The following is an 18624-nucleotide window of genomic DNA, read 5'->3' as shown; positions in this document are numbered from 1 at the left end:
CATATCTATCGCAGAAGTCATTAGATGTTCAAAATTTTCTTCAGTTTCACTACTTTCACTACTTGGAACTATTTCTTCTATTTTATAATGATCTTTAGAATATAAATGAAAGATAGTATGATTACTTGGTTCGAAACTTTTCGAAACTTTTTCACCATGTTTTCCATATTTTTTATAAAGAGTTGTATTTTCAGGATTATAATATTCCTCAGTTTCAATATGTCCTTCCGTCAAATCCATTGCAGAACTCATTAGATGTTCAAAATTTTCTTCAATTTCACTACTTTCACTACTTGTAACTATTTCTTCTATCTTATAATGACCTTTAGAATACAAATGGAAGATAGTATGATCACTTGGTTCGAAACTTTCCGAAACTTTTTCACCATATTTTCCATATTTTTTATAAAGAGTTGTATTTTCAGGATGGTAATATTCCTCAGTTCCATTGTTTTCTTCCGTTGTAGCAATTGCAAAAGTCAATTCGAAATTTTCCTCAATTTCACTAATTTCACTGCTTTGGAGAACCTCACCTTCTGTCTTTTCCTTTTTCTCAGAATATAAACTTAAAATGGATTGTTCACTAGGATGAAAATTTTCATGTATTTCTTCACCTTGAGTTCCAAATGTAAGCATTTTATGTTCAGTACTTTGAAATCTCTCATTTTCATAGTTTTCTTCTGTCACAGTCATACTAGTCAGTGGATTTTCTGATTCTGATTTTTGTTGTTCAGTATAAAAATGGTGTTCCATAGTATGATATTCATAATTTTCTGTATTTTGATTGTATTCTGTTTGGGGTTGGTTGCTTATATAAGTTTTTTTTTGGTTGGAATACAGATATACATTCTCTGGTGTAGAATATTCTTCTTGAGACACATTTTCCTCAATTTCCGTAATACTTTTAGTTGTGTGGAGTTCTTCGGTCATTAACTGATGATTTCCTTCTTTAGAAAATAAATAATCTGTAGAATATTTATTAAACTTGTAATTTTCTGAATGTTCTTCACTATGGTTTCCAAACGTTTTTTTAAGAGGTTTATTTTGAGTACTTTCAAATATTTCACTTCCCTTATTTTCTTCTGTAGTAGTTATACCATTTTCTTGGTGTTCAAATTTGTCTTCAATATTAAAATTTTCTTTAGTTGGATATTTTACATTTTCAGTGATTTGAGTTTTGGGACTTTCTGTGTATTCTTCTATTATATGATGATTAGTACCAGATAATAAATGAACCACATAATGTTCGTTATGCTTGTAACTCTTAGAATATCCATCACCATGATTATGATAAATTTTTTGAATGGGTTTATATCTAATAATTTGTTTACCTTCTTTATTTTTTTCTAATATTGGAACTAAAACTATATTAGTAATATCGAAATTATTTTCTGTAGTGTGATATTTTTTCTTGTTGTAATTTATACCCACAACAGTATGTTCTAAATGATCTTCACTCTTAGTTTCCAGAATTGGACTATATGCTGAACCTTCCAGAGTAAAATATTCAGAAGTCTTGGAAGGACTCTCACGATTACTTGTTATAATTTTATTGGTTTGATAGTCCCCTGCTTTAAAATATTCTGTGATGATAGTTTCTTTATTTTTAGAACTGAAATAATTATCTTCTAAAGTGGAATATTTATTTAACTCTGAAGATTCTGAATATTCTTTCATATATTTTTCACTATTTTCCAAAATATTTTCTTCATATTCCTTTTTTGTATTGTTTTCATTAGTCATTGACACTTCAGAGACTAAAGATACTGAATGCTCTTCTTGAATATCCTCATACGTTTCTTCAAAAGATACGTGTTTACTAGTTTCTGACATATATTCATCATTTTCTTTGTTTTCTTCGGTTGTGGGAATTTCTACTAAGTTAGTTTCCTGGCTTTCAATATATTCAGAGATTTCCTCTTGGGAATATTCCGTAGGCATTTCCGAAGATTCTTTTACAGGCGTATATTCTTCAATCTCATTTTGTATATTTTCTTTTGTTTCAGAACGTTCAGTTGTAACCTGTTCATTTTCTACAAAATTTTCAGATTTTTCTGCATTTTGGCCTCTTTCACTACTTTGCAACTCTTGTTCAGTTTCATATTGCCCCTTCTCATTTCTTTCCTTTGTGGAATATTCAATCTCCTCAAAATTTTTAGGAGATACTTCACTTTCAGGTGTCAAATTTTCTTTTACTGACATATTTTCCACAGATTCCGTATTTTGTTCACTGGTTTGAAACTCCTTTTCACTTTCTTCGAGACTTTCAGATTGCTCCTCATACGTAGCTTCTTCACTATTTTGTGACTCTTCTTCAGTAGTTTCATATTGACCATTTTTACTGGCTTCCGCAATCGAATGTTCTGATTTCTTTAAGGTTTCAGAAGCTACTTCACTTTCAGATGTTAAATTTTCTTCTACTGACATATTTTCCTCAGCTTCCGTATTTTGTTCACTTGTTTGAAATTCTTGTTCACTTTCATCAAAACTTTCCGACTGCTCTTCATTGAGACCCTTTTCTCTTGGTTCTTGACCATTTTCATTGCTTTTCCCAATCGAATTTTCAAATTCTTTGACGGTTTCAGAAGCTATTTCACCTGCGGGTGTCAAATTTTCTTCTACTGATATATTTTCCTCAGCTTCCATGTTTTGTTCACTTGTTTGAAATTTTTGTTCGTTTTTTTCAAAACTTTCTGATTGCTCTTCATTGTGACCTTTTTCACTACTTTGTGACTCTTGTGCAGTATTTTCATATTGACCGTTTTCATTACTTTCCGGAATCGAATATTCAAATTCCTTGACGGTTTCAGACGCTACTTCAGTTTCGGGTGACAAATTTTCTTCTTCTGGTATATTTTCCTCAACTTCCGTTCTTTGTTCACTTGTTCGAAATTCTTGTTCATTTTCTTCAGAACTTTCCGATTGCTCTTCTTCGTTATCTATTTCACTTGTTTGTGACTCTTGTGCAGAAATTTCATTTTGGCCATTTTCATTGCTTTTCGCTGTCGAATATTCAAGTTCCTTGGAAGTTTCAGAAGCTAGTTCACTTTCGGGTATCAAATTTTCTTCTACTGGTATATTTTCCTCAACTTCCGTACTTTGTTCACTTGTTCGAAATTCTTGTTCATTTTCTTCAGAACTTTCCGATTGCTCTTCTTCGTTATCTATTTCACTTGTTTGTGCAGAAATTTCATTTTGGCCATTTTCATTGCTTTTCGCTGTCGAATATTCAAGTTCCTTGGATGTTTCAGAAGCACTTTCGGGTGTCAAATATTCTCCTCCTGCTATATTTTCCTCAATTTCCGTACTTTGTTCGCTTGTTCGAAATTCTTGTTCATTTTCTTCAGAACTTTCCGATTGCTCTTCTTCGTGATCTATTTCACCTGTTTGTGACCCTTGTGCAGAAATTTCATATTGGCCATTTTCAGCGCTTTCCGCTGTCGAATATTCAAATTCCTTGTAAGTTTCAGAAGCTCCTTCATTTTCGGGTGTCAAATTTTCTTCTTCTGATACATGTTCCTCATTTTCCGTATTTTGTTCACTCGTTTGAAATTCCTTAATTTCAAAACTTTCTTTTGTGTGATGCAAGGATGTAGATTTCTCATGTTCGGAATGTGAATACAAATTTTCATTATTTACTACTGTCATGAGCCCTTCCATTGTGGGATAAGAATAAATAAATGGTTCAGTATAGTTTTCACCTTCATTCTTATTCTTTGTTTCAAAGACTTGTTCTTCATTTTCGTTATGATCTGTTATGAAATTTTCAGTAGTTCTACTTTCTATATTTTCGGTAGTAGCAGTAGTTTCAATAGTACTCCCAACAAATTTATGTTCCCCTTTTTGGAAATGTTCATAAAACTTATGTCCACTACTTTCTAATATATTTTCAGAAGACTGATATTCTTGAATTACATTGTTTTCTTCTGTCGTTGATAATTCACTTATTTCCATGTTTCCTTTTATTATGTGAGTAGAGTGTTCACTAAGACCGAATGTTTCTGAGTGTTCTTCAACACCATGAGTTTTTTTTGAAAATATATTTACTTCTGGCAAATGAATTTCAGCCATTGTAGTCAGTTGATGTTCTAAATTTTCCTCGATTTCGATATTTCTTTTTGTAGTTTCATATTCTTCATTTTCAATGTTAATTTCTGTGTATCTTGGACTGAAATTTTCATTTTCCTTCAGCGTTTCTAAATTTACTTCACCTTCAGTTATACCATTTTCTCCTAACTGTGTTGAACCTTTTTGATATTCAGGGTGGGACTGAAGGTTTTTTATGGTAGAATATTGTGTTTCAGTAGTGCCTGTATAATGTTCACTGGTTTCACCATAATTTATATAATTTTTGTCAAAAATTGTATATTTACTTGTTTGGAAATTCTTACTTTCACCGGTCATTGTAGAAACTTCAATGACACTAGTCTCCGGATATTTGTTATTTTCCTTAATTTGCAAGTTGCCTTTTACCGTTTGATTTTCTCCATGTTGATAATATTGGTTCGTTATATTCACAATTGTGTGGTTATTTTGCTTAAACTTTTTTTTTAAAACATATTCTTCAAACCTTCTTTCAGTACTCTCACTAATTTCCTGAACAACTGCTGGTATTGATTTGCCGTACCAAGTTACAGACGGATTATTGTGAATTATTTTTCCTTCTGTAATTTCTTCAAGGATCTTTCCGGTAGCAATAAATTTGATTGGTTTCGAATATTCAAAAGATGCTGAATATTCTTCATTTTTTGACTGATATTCCTCAGGGTGATGTATCTCAGTTTTAATTTTTTCTTCCTTTGTGAATGTTTCAGCTTCAGTAGCAGTCTTCTGATATTCTTTAGTATTTAATGGGTAGTACTCCTTTACAGACATATTTTCCTGAACTTTTTTATAATTTTCACTTGTATATATTTCTTCATTTTCAACATGTATTTGATTATGTTCTTTTACTGTGGGTTGTTCACTATGTTCAAAACTTTGTGGTTGTTGTTCATAATTTTTTTCAGATAACCCAATTTGTGGCGATGCTAATTCTTTGCCGCCAGTATGTTCTTTTGTCATGGAAAATTCTGTTATACCATTTTTCTGCCACTCGGTATATGTCCCAACTTCTGTATTGCTTTCAATAGTTCGGAATTCTTCCGTTCCACTATATTCACTGCTCTTGTGGTACTGGGTTATAATAGTTTTTAAATAATTTTCACTTTCATTCGCAACACTTTTTACAGTCTCATTTTCCGTACCTTCTGACTTACTTTCAGTTGTTTGATATTTCTCATATTTATAATTCTCTTTTGTAGTGGTATTCAAAGGAAAAACTTTCGAGGAAGAATATTCAAAAGGTCTAGAAATTTCGGTAGATTTAGGACTATGAATTTCTTGGTTGTTAAAAATTTTATTTTCTCCTCTATTATATGCAGTCGTTTGAAATTCTCCAGGTTCCAAACTTTCTCTAGAAGCAATTTTAGTTACATTTTCGATTTCTAATTCTTTTTGCTTTACAGAGGTGTGAATTGCCTGCGTTTCGATTTCACTTAGGTGGTGAGTAAATTCTGTTACAGATGTTCCAGTTTCTTTAACAGCTTCCGATGTACTTATTTCGGAATTTACATATTCCTCTTCTTCATTAGGAACATTAATACTTTGAATTTCATTTTCATTAACGGTTTCATGATGTTCCTGTTTGTTTGATATTGTATTTATTTCAACAGGATTGATTGTTATAATTTTAAAATTGCTTAAACTACTTTCAATGTTGGTGGTTGTTGATTCTTGTTGCGTTAGAGTTACTCCCATGCTTTCTAATGTGTATAGATTGGTGGAAATATTTTGGGATAAACCAGTCATAAAATTATTTTTCATAGGCAACACAGAGACCTGAATTGGTGTTATTGGAGACATTTTTTGGTGTAACTGATCATTTAAATGCGTATTAATTTGTTTAGATGTTTCTTCTTGAAATAACTCTGAGGTTGCTTGAGTCATTTTCAATTGTGAATATTTCGAACTAATTTCTTCTTCATATGAATAAGTTAAATGCTTTTCTTTTGTATTTTCATTGTGACTTGTAATGTAATCTATACTTTCGTCCATCACAGGCTTAACGTTACTACTGGTAACTGTTTCTGTTACCATTTCATCATTTAAAAATGAATCATAATCGAGTTGTTTTGTTTTATCTTCTATTTTAGCAAATGTTGATTCTTCTAAATTTGTAAAATTAAAAATATTTTCAGTCTCTTCACTATACTGCAATGTATCTTCATTAAATACTTCTATCTCTTCTGTAGATTCTGTTACTAGACTTGTTTGATCAAGTATATTCTCAGTCATTTCCCCCATTCCAGATGCATTATTTTCACTTGTCGTAACTGACTCTTCAGTTATGTGTTCAGCAACTTCTTCTTGTTCGACAGAGCTTAATTGTTTGCTCGTTTCTCCTCGAAATATTTTTTCTGAAATTATGTTCTTATTAGTTCATCACGTTCCGAAATTCGTGTTCCTCTACAGCATCAAATGTTCTTTAGCTTGTGCATACCTTTTAATCACAATGCTATATTTTTGAACATTATACAATTATAGTTTAAATATTTAAATAATATTTTGAATGACGATTCTTCGTAAATCACTTTCCATCACGAAATTATGAAAGATTTTCAAGATTTTCTATTCTTTTTGGTATTTTCTTTATTTACCCAAAATCTTTAACTTTCTCTACTATACTCTGAAAATGAGACATGCAAAAAATGTATTGCATTTTGAATGAAGATGAAATATTACCATTATAACATACAATTCACTCTGTGATTTATTTTATGGACACTTTTAAGGAAGAATTGAGACTCTCGATCGAATCCTTTGAGTAGATGGAAAATAACGAGTAACTCTGATATCCTCAACTTTAATAAATGGTTGAATATATACGGTAGAAAATGCATTTTCAATGTTCTTATGTCTGTTGAATTGAAGGCGACTTTGAAAACGAATACAATTTTCATTGTGTTTATGCTTTACCGATTCCTCCTCGAAATCATCTAGATCCCCATCAAATTCTTCTTGAGTTGTAACTTCAACCAAAGAAGTCGATTTACTGGAATAAAACCAAAAATTTACTTACAAATATATATTTATTACATGATATAGTAAAATGTACAATTCTTAAAAATAACAGGCTTTTACCTTTGCTCCAAGTCCATAGCACCTTCTAAGCTATATTTAACATAATCATTCATGTCGTCATCCATGTCGTCAGTATCTTCAACATTAATGGTGTCTACTAGTTGAGTACTTCCTGACGGACTGATGGAGTTTAATGTAGTAGTTTTATCTCTGGTAATCATAGGTATCGCACACTTCTTTGTATTGTACATAAAAATTGGAGAAGATGCAGATGATAAATGTATTCTTGAACTAATATGCGTAATAGGCGATACAACTATCAAATCAGATTCGTTATTACTCTCCACAAAACAATCGAACTGCTCAATAACTTTGTTAATTGTATCTTCTTTCATTAACCGATTTTCCTTGTCTTCGCTAGGTGAAAGGATAGGGTCATTTATTATAATTTTGTTTTCATCGGTATGTTCCATTGGTACATCTTTCGTATATTCGATCATATCTTCGTCCATTACCGCTTTGTCTTCTTCGTCGAAAGAGACTGTAAACTGTTCCGTAAATTCATCAAGATCTTCAATATTAACGGGTGTGAAAGATTCCGAAAGAATATCTATTGGTCTCGATGTTATTATTTGTTCAGTTTCAACACTAGCTTCAAACAATATAGGAGAATCGACAGATGATATTTCTTGTGCAGTTTCACCGTAATTTAAATCAGAGGGTTCAGTTTCTGATACATAAATCATTGGCATTGATTCATCTGTGGGAAAATCAGAATATTCATCTTGAATTGTACTCAACTGAATTAGGTAAAAATCAGTTTGATTAGGAGTAACATCTATGTTGTAATTATCTTCGTTATCCTCATATGTTGACATTTCATTAGATTCTTCAGTTTTTACAAATAATTCATTATCATTTTCTTCTGATGGTTCCGTCTCTTGTAGCATGACAGTCTCTTCAGTTTTTACAATAATTTCTTCATAGTCATTGTCTTCCATTTCTTCGGTTACTTGTGATATATCATTAACTTCTTTGTTGTGATTCTTTTCCGATATATTGGTTGCATATGTACCAACTTCAGTAGAATTTTCATAAAGAACATGAGGACTCGATTTTTCAAAGAATTTTGTTCCATATTTTGAAACTTCAACTTTTGATATAATTTTCTTATTGTTTATCAATTTCGGTTGTTTATATGTTAATTTTCTATTATTCTTATGAATTTTTTTTTTCATTATGACATCTGTTTTTTCTTCGATATACTCTTCAGTTGTTTCCTTTCCATTACCACCTTCTGAAGTAATTCTATTAAATGTTTCAATTGATGAATCTGCAAATTCGAAATAATTTCTAATTACTAATTTTATATTATTGATTTAAAACAACTACCTATAATATCTTCTGTAGCCGTTGCCCGCTTGGAAATCATCATATCGTTCTTCAGAAGATCATTAATCACAGTTTGTACTTCTTCAGTTGTGCCTAATGAATCAATTGTACCCAAAACGTTGCTCAAAAGATTAAGTTTTATAGTATTTAAATCTTCTATATAAATGGTTGATTGACTATTTGAAATTTCGTCCAATGTAAAATCTATATTGTTTGTGCTTTGAATGTTCTCCAGAACCATATTTTCGCTGACACTAAGTAAATCATAATCTTCATTTAATTCACTATTACTGTTGAGGTCGTTGTTTAAATCTGGGACTTCTAAAACAAATTAAAGATGTAATAATTATGTTAAATATAATGAATATTATTTACCAAGATTTTTTATAGATACTTCTTCAATCTTATCGGACAAGTCTTCTCCAAAATCAAATGTGGGCCTATCTTTTTTAGTTTCAGATTCAAACGAAATAGTATCTGGAACTTCTAAAACAAATTAAAGATGTTATAATTATAGTAAATATAATGAATATTATTTACCAAGATTTTTTATAGATACTTCTTCAATCTTATCGGACAAGTCTTCTCCAAAATCAAATGTGGGCCTATCTTTTTTAGTTTCAGATTCAAACGAAATAGTATCTGGAACTTCTAAAACAAATTAAAGATTTTATAATTATATTAAATATAATGAATATTATTTACCAGGATTTTTTATAGATACTTCTTCAATCTTATCGGAGAAGTCTTCTCCAAAACCAAAGGTCGGTCTATCTTTTTTAGTTTCAGATTCAAACGAAATAGTATCAAAATCAGCACTTGTGATTAAGTTACTGTCACGTATATTACTTTGTAGAGCCCCATCATTCTTGATATTATTCATAATGTAATCCACCAGAGGATCTGCCTCCATTGTAGTCATCTCGCTATAATTGTTGTCGGTTAAAATGGATAATTCATTATCTATAATTGATTCATAATCTTCGCTAGGTTCGGAGAATTCATTTAAAAATATTAACTGTTTTTCTGTTCCTTCTCCATTCCAATCCATTTGCGATAAAATTGGTTTATTTATTTCTGTTAAATAAACAGAAACTTCAATGATTGGTACTGGAGGTGTAGGTATTTCATAATTTAATGGACTTTTTGTTGTCCACTCGTTAATAAAATGAGTTAGAGGTCGCAGAGTTACCGTATTCCAAATTTCTGTATTTTCAGAAATCGTATTCTCACTTCCTGTGGTCCATTTCGAAATTATCGTCATATTTGTTGTTAGAGTTTCATTAATAGTTTTTTTCAATAATTTTGTTTCGACATTTGATGCTGTAGTTACATCTTCGTAATGTTGTTCAATATTACCCTTACCTTTGATTTCAGTGTATTCTTCGTTTAAAGTAGTTTCTTCCTCTTCTTCCTCGATCACAGTACTAGTTTCTTCCGTAGTTTCGGTATTAACTTCTTGTTCACTTTCCGAATTTAATCCAGTTTCTTCAACACTTTCGGTAACCTCTTCTAATTCTTCCGTAGTTTCTGTTTTCTGCGCATTAACTTCTTGTTCACTTCCAGAATTTAATTCAGTTTCTACGACACCTTCGGTTATCTCTTCTAATTCTTCCGTATTTTCCGTTTTCTGCGTCGTACTTTCGAAGTCTTCTTCATTTTCAGTTGCTGCAGTTGTTAATTCTTCTTTAGATGAAATCATTTCATTATATTCCTTTTCCTCCCGTTCTTCCGTAGTTTCTTCCTCCATTAACACTGTTTCAGTTGATTTTCCTTCCGTTTCTTCATTAATACCACCCTCTGACAACGAAACTTCTTCTAGTGTCACTTTATGTGTCGTTGTTGTTTCTTTTTCGAGTTTATATTTTCTTTCAGATGAAATATTTTCTAGGTAATTTGTTTTGTTCGTTTTATATTTTATATTTATCAAGGTTCTGTTTATGAATGTATTTTGGTTTTCAGTATTATTAGATCTCAATGTTAAACCTTCATTTGGCACTGCTGTTGATTCTATATGTTTGCTAGTTTCGAGAACAGTAGTTGTTGGCTCCTCGGAATGACTATAAATTTTATTTGATACTTTGCTAATAAATTCTTGATTAGTGGTTTTTCCTTCTGTCGTTTCTTCATTTTTATTAACAATGGTCGTTGATCCTTTCTTCTTTCTTCTTCTTTTGCCTGGCCAACGAAAATTTCTCCATTCTGCTCCATTGTCATCACGTCGTAATAGTGTCCTTTTAGTTTTTTCATGTTTTAAAGTTGTTACTTCAGTTGTACGCGCAGGCTTTTTAAATTTTTTAAACTTCTTTGTAAATTTACTCCAATTCTCGTCGGGAATCTATCATCACATAAATATATTTTTAATAATATATTTACTGCATAATTATACTTACTTCTTCCGTTATGGCGTTTTTTTCTTGTTCATGGATAAACACTGTAAATAAAAGTCTATATTTATTATGGCGAAAGAAAATGATGTGTAAACTTCATACCTGGAACATCGCCATATAACGAACGATGCTTGTGGTTCATAATAATAGGTAATTTGGTTGGCAATTCGTTATTTAACTTATATTTCTTGTGAGGCTGATACTTTTCACTAAATACTAATTTTGGTGTTCCACTTAATACTATATGACCTTCTGGCCGTCTAACATTTAATTTTGAATGCCTTGACCTAAAAAACGTTGTTCCCCACTATTCAACCCAAAAATCCGGTTCCACCAGTTTTCTGATTTTTTCTTTTTCTTTTTCTTCTTTTTTTTCCTTTTCTTCTTTCTATGCTTCATATGTTTAGCAGTGCGTCTAAATCTATTTAATCGATCAACAAGTGTGTCCACCTCGTCCAAATCACCAACATTATTTATCAAGTCCACGTTATCTACCAGTTTATTCAAGTGTTGCTCAGTTATTGGTCGCAGAATATCGTGGTGATCTCTCCAATATAAAACTTTTCCCAATGCCGAGATCTTGTGCTCTATATTATTTGTATCCAAACTTAACAGAGACCTTCTATGAAAAGGGCTACGGGAGGTGTTAGAAATCTGAGGCGCTCTTGAATTTCCAGAAATCAACAGACTCTGAACCTCATCTACCAACTGCAGGTCCCTTTCCAGCATTGTCAACTTCTCATTTCGTTTCTTTTTATGCTTTGATGTCACCGTTCCTGGTGTTGTGACCTTAATTTCTTCTTTTGTCATCATGTTAACCATGGTAGTTTCATTTGCAGGTATGCTATCTGCACGAATAGATTTCGACGCACATGGAATTTCTGGGCCCTCAGAATTAATTTCTGGTTTAGTACTAGCTTCTTGATCTTCAGTAAACAAGTCACTTTGAATGGAAAACTCATCTAACGACATCTTTGTTGACATTTCGTTGGAAATTTCTTGTATTAAGTTGTAAGCATCATCTTCATTCACTTCATTCTCAACAGCACCCCCCGATTTTGCTTCCTCTTCTGGTTCTACTTGAAGAGATGACTCCGTTACTGTTTCCTCTTCAACCTCTGGAGCATCAGTTACTTGGAAAGGCTGAGGTGCACCTGTCTGCATAACCTCCTCTACGTCTAATATCACACTCTCCACCTAAAATATCATTCAACATTAAAAAATAATATTTAATTTCAATATTCCTTTACCGTTGTATATGGATCTTGTGTACTTATATCGATCATCGAAACGGATTTGATTTCTTCCTCAGTTGTAGTTATTTTCTTTTCTTCCTCAGTAGCGAAACACTGGCTACCAGTCTTATCTTCAGGTATAGAGGCAGTCGTTATTTGGGTATTTTGACTCAGTCCCAAACTAATATATTCCACATCAAGGTTAGATCCGGTCTCACCAGGTAGCGGAGCCATACTAATGTTATTGAGCATATCTAATAATTTCTCAGTTTCATTGCGACAAATATCATCTGAGGCGTTTCTCTTCAGTTTGTATTCGGAAAAAGCTATTTCATCATTTATCTGAAAGAATGGCATAAATTCGGCTAAAAGGAATACAAGGTGTAATTAATATACTTTACAGGTCTATCGTCTAAAGATTTTATCATTATGTTACTGTCCAATCTCGGTTCTTCTTCAGCAAACCTTTTTCTTAATTTCTTATCGTCGATGGTTACTTTAGAATTATGCGGATATATGAGCAAACCCGGTTTAAATTCCTCGGAAAGTTCGCGTCTCCCTCGTCTTTTAGACGTCTTTAGTTTTTGTTTATTCTAAAACAATAATTTATTTGAAAATTAGTATTAATTAGTTCAGTCACTTCTTACGTTTTCTTTGAACGATCGAGCAACACACTTAGGAGCCAATGTTGCTAAACTATCATCAACACTGTCTAAAAAAGCAGCAGTACCGGTATCTTCTAGTGGCACTGCTGGACTGGCCGAATCTTCCATATCCAAAGATATGGAATTTGTGACAGATTCTAAGTCTGTGTTTTCATTCATCATGGTCATCATTGTTTCCGAGACTTCTTCCACTGAAAACTCCGTCGATTGTAAAACACTTTCCGTCACTTCCGTCAGGGAAAGTTCACTGGTTGTAGGAACTTCATTCTCTGATACTGATGAAGGAATCAGAAGTATGTTGGCAACATAGATCGGAGATATCGTGTCGTTTTCAAATTTGTTGGAGCAAATGAGTTTAATTGCATCGGCCGGTTTTAAAATGGTAGCACTCACGCCCCCCGGAAGTTGTGTACCACCAGAATGTGACTGCAACACGCCAGGTATATTTTGGTACGAATCTTGAAGATTAGGGGGCAAACTTAATTCCGGAACGTCGTTCGGGCTAGACGGATTTATAACATCACTAGCAGATTCTGGTTTCATAGTGTGGGCTCTAAAAGAAGCGGTTTCGTCCATATTTGCAAACGACGTTGATGACTCAGTAAAGCCTTCCAGAGTTGTTTTATCAGATTTATCAAGAGAGTTTCCTTCAGTAATAATCGAGGATAAAGTGTTCGTATACGCAGAAAATGAGCCAATCTCGTTGGTAGATGACTCTGTGGAATTCATTTCATTGGGAAGTGCAGACAAATTTGCTGTTAAATTGGTTTGTGCAATATTATTAGGAAAACATGACCCCGTTGTAACGTTTGAAATAGGTGATGTTATTGTAGTAATAGTCTCTAGGGTATTATTCTGACTACTACTGACTATAACGGTAGATGATGCGTTGGGAGAACCAGATAAGTTCGTTTCAGTTGTATTAGATTCTGCAGAACTTACAGTTGTAACATTAGATGATGTATTTAACTCTGTACTAGTGCTGTTTAACGACGTGTTGGACTCTATAGTTGTATTTAACGACGTGTTTGACTCTATAGTAGTATTTAACGACGTGTTAGACTCTATAGTAGTATTTAATGACGAGTTCGACTCTATAGTCGTATTTGACGTCGTATTGGACTCTATAGTAGTGTTTAACGACGTGTTGGACTCAATAGTAGTATTTAACGACGTGTTGGACTCTATAGTAGTGTTAGATGATGTAGTGACATTAGAAGTAACATCAGATGTTTTATTTAATTCGGTGGAGATATTAGATGATTTATTCAACTCAGCCGAGCAGAAATTTAACGAAACTGTAGATTCTGTTACAATAGTAATATTAGATGACATAGTTACATTAGAAAATTCTGTTGTGATCTCGGATGTTTTATTTAATCCGGTAGTCGATTCGTTGGTGGATAAATTCGATGGCGACATAGATTCTATTGAGGTAGAAGTGTTAAGTGTAGACGACGTAATCGATTCTACAGTGGTATTAAGTGAGGTATTTAATTCAGTGGTACTATTAGATGATATATTCGATTCTGTGACTTCTGAAGATAATTTAACAGCACTGGCATTAATCAAAGACGATGAAATCAATTCTGTTGTACTTGTTTCGTTCATCTCGTTAGAAACACCAAGTGTTCCATTCGCAGGTGGAAATGTTACGAATATTATAGGAATATAAGTAAAATTTTCCGCAGTGGACTTATTCGATAGAAGTTCGATAATCTTGCTGAAAGGTTTAAAATTGGCCTGATAAAATTCACTCTGATTATTGACAAGGCCAATCGACTGAATCTTATCTGTTACTGCAGGAACTCGTTTATGTCTACCTCTAAGTTTTCCCAAAACTTTGACAATGGCCATATGAGGATCTATAAATAACGTTTCGTTATCTATACTTCGTTTGTGATTGCTTTTCTTTTTTGCCCTATATGCCTTTTTATCATCTACTAATCTTATTTTAGACAGTTCAGATTTTAGCGTATCAATTTTTCTCTGGCAATCACCCTCATCTCCAGCACGACGCATTCCACTCTCCAAATTCACACGTATATGTTGCGGCGTAGATCTTTCTAAACTGTTACCTTCTACACAACTGTTGTCAGTTTTTTGACCTAATTCTCCTTGAGATTTAGATTTATCCGCTGTCTGATCGTTGTTGTCGGACATTTCTGTCGTATCCGGTACCGAAACGGTCATCTCCAAAGAAATTCTGACTCGCTGCGGTTTTTGTGTTTCATCAAGCAACTGATTGGGTCGGAATTCGTCGTTCTTGTGTTCTTTTTCTTTAAATTCTGCTTCTTTCATGGTGTGAAGTTTCTTAAAATCGTTATAGTTCCAATTTTTTTTATCAGTTTTATCCGAACCAAAATTTCCCGTGTTATCTTTTATGAGGTTCCCAACAGCTTCGAAATCGACATCTGAACTACCAGGATCATCTCGTTCACCTTCGTTAGGCTTTTTGAACCAATAAAACCGATTTGGCTCCTCGTTTCTTATTAAAACCATGTCGTAATCCGAATTCGGTCCCACCTTCTCCGCAGAATTATGATTTAACCCTATTGTTTTACTATTACCTAATTTACTTTGTCTTTTATGATTACTGATACTACTTGTAGGTTTAAGCGTACTAGTTTCTACTTGAACATTCCTTTTATTGACGTCTTCGTCCTTTTCCACAACATTATCAAAGTCCTCCGCAGCCTCATTTTGGAGCAAATAGAGCTTTCCGTGGACCTTCGTCAATATGTGGTTTAGAACACAACACGCGATTACGCTAAAATATGTGTTAATAGACCGCAGTTTTGGAAATGATAATTACTTACAACTTTACAACATTCCCAAGCATTTGATGGTGCACAAACCTGTGTAGCACTCGTTCATTATACGCCTGTTTTAACAGCAGAAACTTTCAGCAATAAAAACGTTGTATATATAATATTGACAAATCTTAACTTGTAAACGTTAAAAATGTCAAACATTCTTATACATGTCGCTAGGTAACAATCGTTAACAATCATAAAACCAATTCTTCTTTGTAATTTTGAGTTTTGGTAGGTGGCCTTTTCATAGTGGTAGTTGTTATTAATTATTGTTAACGTTCCTCGACATATCATTTTGAAATTAAGTAAGTTTATAAAGACACAATGGAGTTGTTGACTCATTATAGGAGATATTGTCTTCTATTCACTTCCAAAACCTACACGTCTTTTACTTTAATGGCTGGAGATATTATAATAGCCAGTTTTTTCTGAGTATTATCGATGTAAGTAATTTTTGGTGGATACATGTTTATGTTTTATCATGCTTCTTGATGTATTAGTGGAATCTTCAAACATATCGATTATTTCTTTGGGTTTCCAAACTTTTTTGTAACGAAGAGCTCTTCTCTTTTCATTTCTAGGATTTTCACATGTCTTTTTTGCCAATATAATTGTTATTATTAATATTATCTTTTTGTCACTTCTAAGAAAGAATAATGCCATTACTATGACTATTTCTATAGAATTATATAGTAAAAATACCAAATTATAATAAATTCTGAATACTTGTTGAAAAATAATATTATTTTAATGTTATTAATCATATCAGTTACATTATGATCTTGAATACATATATTTATAATCATCAATGATCAATCAGGCCATCATTACGTAGGGGCATTACTTAATTTGATTTATATCAGTGACATTCCCCCATATTGTCAGTAATTTTGTAACTATGAAGCTCGCGATATCAGTGTACCCTAACAATTCCAAGCCTCGACCAGATTTCATGTCTTTAATTTATTATTCGCTTAAACCATTGTACTATTTTTCAACATTCTGCGGGCTAGCACCATACAAATTTGAAAATACTAATGATTCATGGTCCTTGAAACCAAATCGGTATGACCTGAAATATTTTATAGTATGGACTTTTTGCTACGCAGTTTTAATATCTTGTACAGCTCTAAGTGTTATTAATGATGACGAAAATTACATCTTTATTGATAAGCTCATCGTCGTTATATACATAGCCATTATGCTAAGCCTGTTGGTAGTGCTAGTTATAAGTTCATTCATATTTAAAAATATATTTATAAAAACTATCAACATAATTACCGATATTGATGAACACTTCCACACCAAACAATTGTGCGTTAGCTTTAAACTTTTACGAAAAAGAAATAATGCTTTATTAACGTACATGTTCGCATCAGTCATCGTGCGATCATGTCTTGTATTACAGACAATCAGAATAGACCTTTTACAACAACTAACCATGTTTTTTGCAACACTAACCAAGGCTTTGGTGATCTATTATTTTATAGCCATGGTGTTGCAGTTGAACATACGATTCAACATGGTTAACTCCTTCATACAAAAAAAGTCAAAGACGAATAAAGAAGACACGATGATTGTAACGGATTATATAAAACCTTTGAAGGTGGAAGACGATTTGTATTTCTTATGTAGGCAACATTACAGGATTTGTAACGGAGCTAGACTTTTGAACTGGGCATTTGGTCTGCAGATTTTGGCTTCAGTTTCTGTGACATTGGCCGATATTTTATTCCAGTCGTATTATTTGTATCATATTTTATTTCAAAAGGTACCGTACGTTACTGCATTGATGATTTTGAGACCTGTGACATGGCTGATTGATGAAAGTATCCAGACTTATCTCTTGGTAATCGCATGTGCAAATTTATGCGATAGTGTAAGTACTATATACTAAATAGAAAAAATGATATGAATTATAATGGATTTTTTAAGTGGTTCAGTATGTTTCTATCTTAATTGCAGGCAAATTCAACACCAGTTTTATTACATCATTTTCGAAACCTAATTAACGATATTGAGTTGGAAAACCACGTAAGAATTTTAAAATTAAATATTATATTCTAATAAACGATTGATTTAACAAAAGTAATTTTATTATATTTTTACAGATCCAAATGTATTCACTACAAATGCTTCATCAGAAAATTAAATTCACCGCTCTGGGGTTCTTCGCAATAGATTATACACTTATTTATTCCGTACGTTTCTATGAGTAATATTTTTTGTAACTATAATTTATATGTTATTTTACAGATCATCGGTGTTGTTACTACATATTTAGTAATTTTTATTCAGTTTGATCAAAGCTCCACTGGTGAATTAGAAGCCACGAATGACACATGTTCATCCGTTAAATATTAATAACACACAACATTTAATAACATTAATCACAGGGATACAGAAAAATGATATTTTTCATTTAGCTCATAAATAAGATAATTACATGTTAAACAGAAAACACCTTAAATGTATATGTTACCATTTTATTAAAAATAATCATATTCAATAATGGAATACATTTTCATTAAAAAACTAAATATTCATGTATCTAATAATAAAAAAATCAAACAGTATGTGACACCAGCACTGAAATATAATTAGAATTAGATATCCCGATAATACATAAAATATTTCTTCTATCTATATCTTCTCTAAATTTTATTGAAATAAACCCTACTCAACATCATGTACACAAAAAGTAATGAAAAGTTCAGGAACTATAAAAATATGTTTAATGAATGTGAAAATTATCCAAAAGATGTTTCTTAAGATAATAAAAATGACTTATTTCCCAAATTTTATTTTCAAATATAAATATGTTCAAACATAAATAAATTATTTTATACTTATAATTTTGACATTAAAATGAGTTAAAATACAAGAAATATTCCTTATAAAATGATTGCATCCTTCCTTCAATTACAAAAAATATCTAGTTCAGTAATAATTTGTTTAGCATAAACCGGGTAATCACCTGCATATTATGGAAATTTTGTATAAT

General features: G+C 32.1%; 5 protein-coding genes across 8 annotated transcripts; 1 reads left to right on the top strand and 4 right to left on the bottom strand.

Moving 5' to 3' along the window:
* Positions 1-20: 20 nt before the first annotated feature.
* Positions 21-6624, bottom strand: LOC109605722 (myb-like protein X). The gene is made up of 4 exons (XM_049970381.1): positions 6542-6624; positions 1821-6458; positions 126-965; positions 21-58 (listed from the first exon to the last, which is right to left on the bottom strand). The coding sequence occupies exons 2-4, from the start codon at positions 6343-6345 to the stop codon at positions 21-23; spliced, it is 5403 nt and encodes a 1800-aa protein (XP_049826338.1). The 5' UTR covers positions 6346-6458; positions 6542-6624.
* Positions 6625-7111: 487 nt separating this feature from the next.
* On the bottom strand, positions 7112-11147 carry LOC109605726 (uncharacterized). Of its 4 annotated transcripts, none has more exons than XM_020022315.2 (7): positions 11007-11147; positions 10908-10948; positions 9220-10852; positions 9055-9165; positions 8890-9000; positions 8515-8835; positions 7112-8455 (listed from the first exon to the last, which is right to left on the bottom strand). In XM_020022315.2, exons 1-7 carry the CDS (start codon positions 11044-11046, stop codon positions 7179-7181), a joined length of 3534 nt encoding a protein of 1177 aa, XP_019877874.2. In that variant the 5' UTR covers positions 11047-11147; the 3' UTR covers positions 7112-7178. The 4 variants fall into 4 exon arrangements, with proteins under 4 accessions (XP_019877874.2, XP_049826754.1, XP_049826758.1 ...); XM_049970797.1 differs by having other exon boundaries at positions 8890-8997; XM_049970801.1 differs by lacking the exon at positions 8890-9000.
* An 11-nt stretch (positions 11148-11158) lies between these two features.
* Positions 11159-13969, bottom strand: LOC109605723 (uncharacterized). The gene is made up of 4 exons (XM_020022311.2): positions 12787-13969; positions 12541-12732; positions 12155-12481; positions 11159-12101 (listed from the first exon to the last, which is right to left on the bottom strand). Exons 1-4 carry the CDS (start codon positions 13531-13533, stop codon positions 11172-11174), a joined length of 2196 nt encoding a protein of 731 aa, XP_019877870.2. The 5' UTR covers positions 13534-13969; the 3' UTR covers positions 11159-11171.
* A 384-nt stretch (positions 13970-14353) lies between these two features.
* Positions 14354-15692, bottom strand: LOC126266439 (uncharacterized). Its single transcript, XM_049970375.1, has 3 exons — positions 15624-15692; positions 14461-15574; positions 14354-14362 (listed from the first exon to the last, which is right to left on the bottom strand). Exons 1-3 carry the CDS (start codon positions 15644-15646, stop codon positions 14354-14356), a joined length of 1146 nt encoding a protein of 381 aa, XP_049826332.1. The 5' UTR covers positions 15647-15692.
* Positions 15693-16986: 1294 nt separating this feature from the next.
* Positions 16987-18075, top strand: LOC109605724 (putative gustatory receptor 28b). Its single transcript, XM_020022312.2, has 4 exons — positions 16987-17499; positions 17586-17654; positions 17732-17821; positions 17877-18075. Exons 1-4 carry the CDS (start codon positions 16987-16989, stop codon positions 17982-17984), a joined length of 780 nt encoding a protein of 259 aa, XP_019877871.2. The 3' UTR covers positions 17985-18075.
* Positions 18076-18624: the final 549 nt, after the last annotated feature.

This window comes from Aethina tumida, chromosome 1, assembly GCF_024364675.1.
Source record: "Aethina tumida isolate Nest 87 chromosome 1, icAetTumi1.1, whole genome shotgun sequence".
NCBI classification, from domain to species: Eukaryota; Metazoa; Arthropoda; class Insecta; order Coleoptera; family Nitidulidae; genus Aethina; species Aethina tumida.
The sequence above is the reverse complement of the archived record's forward strand: the minus strand, read 5'-3'. Positions and strand labels throughout refer to the sequence as shown.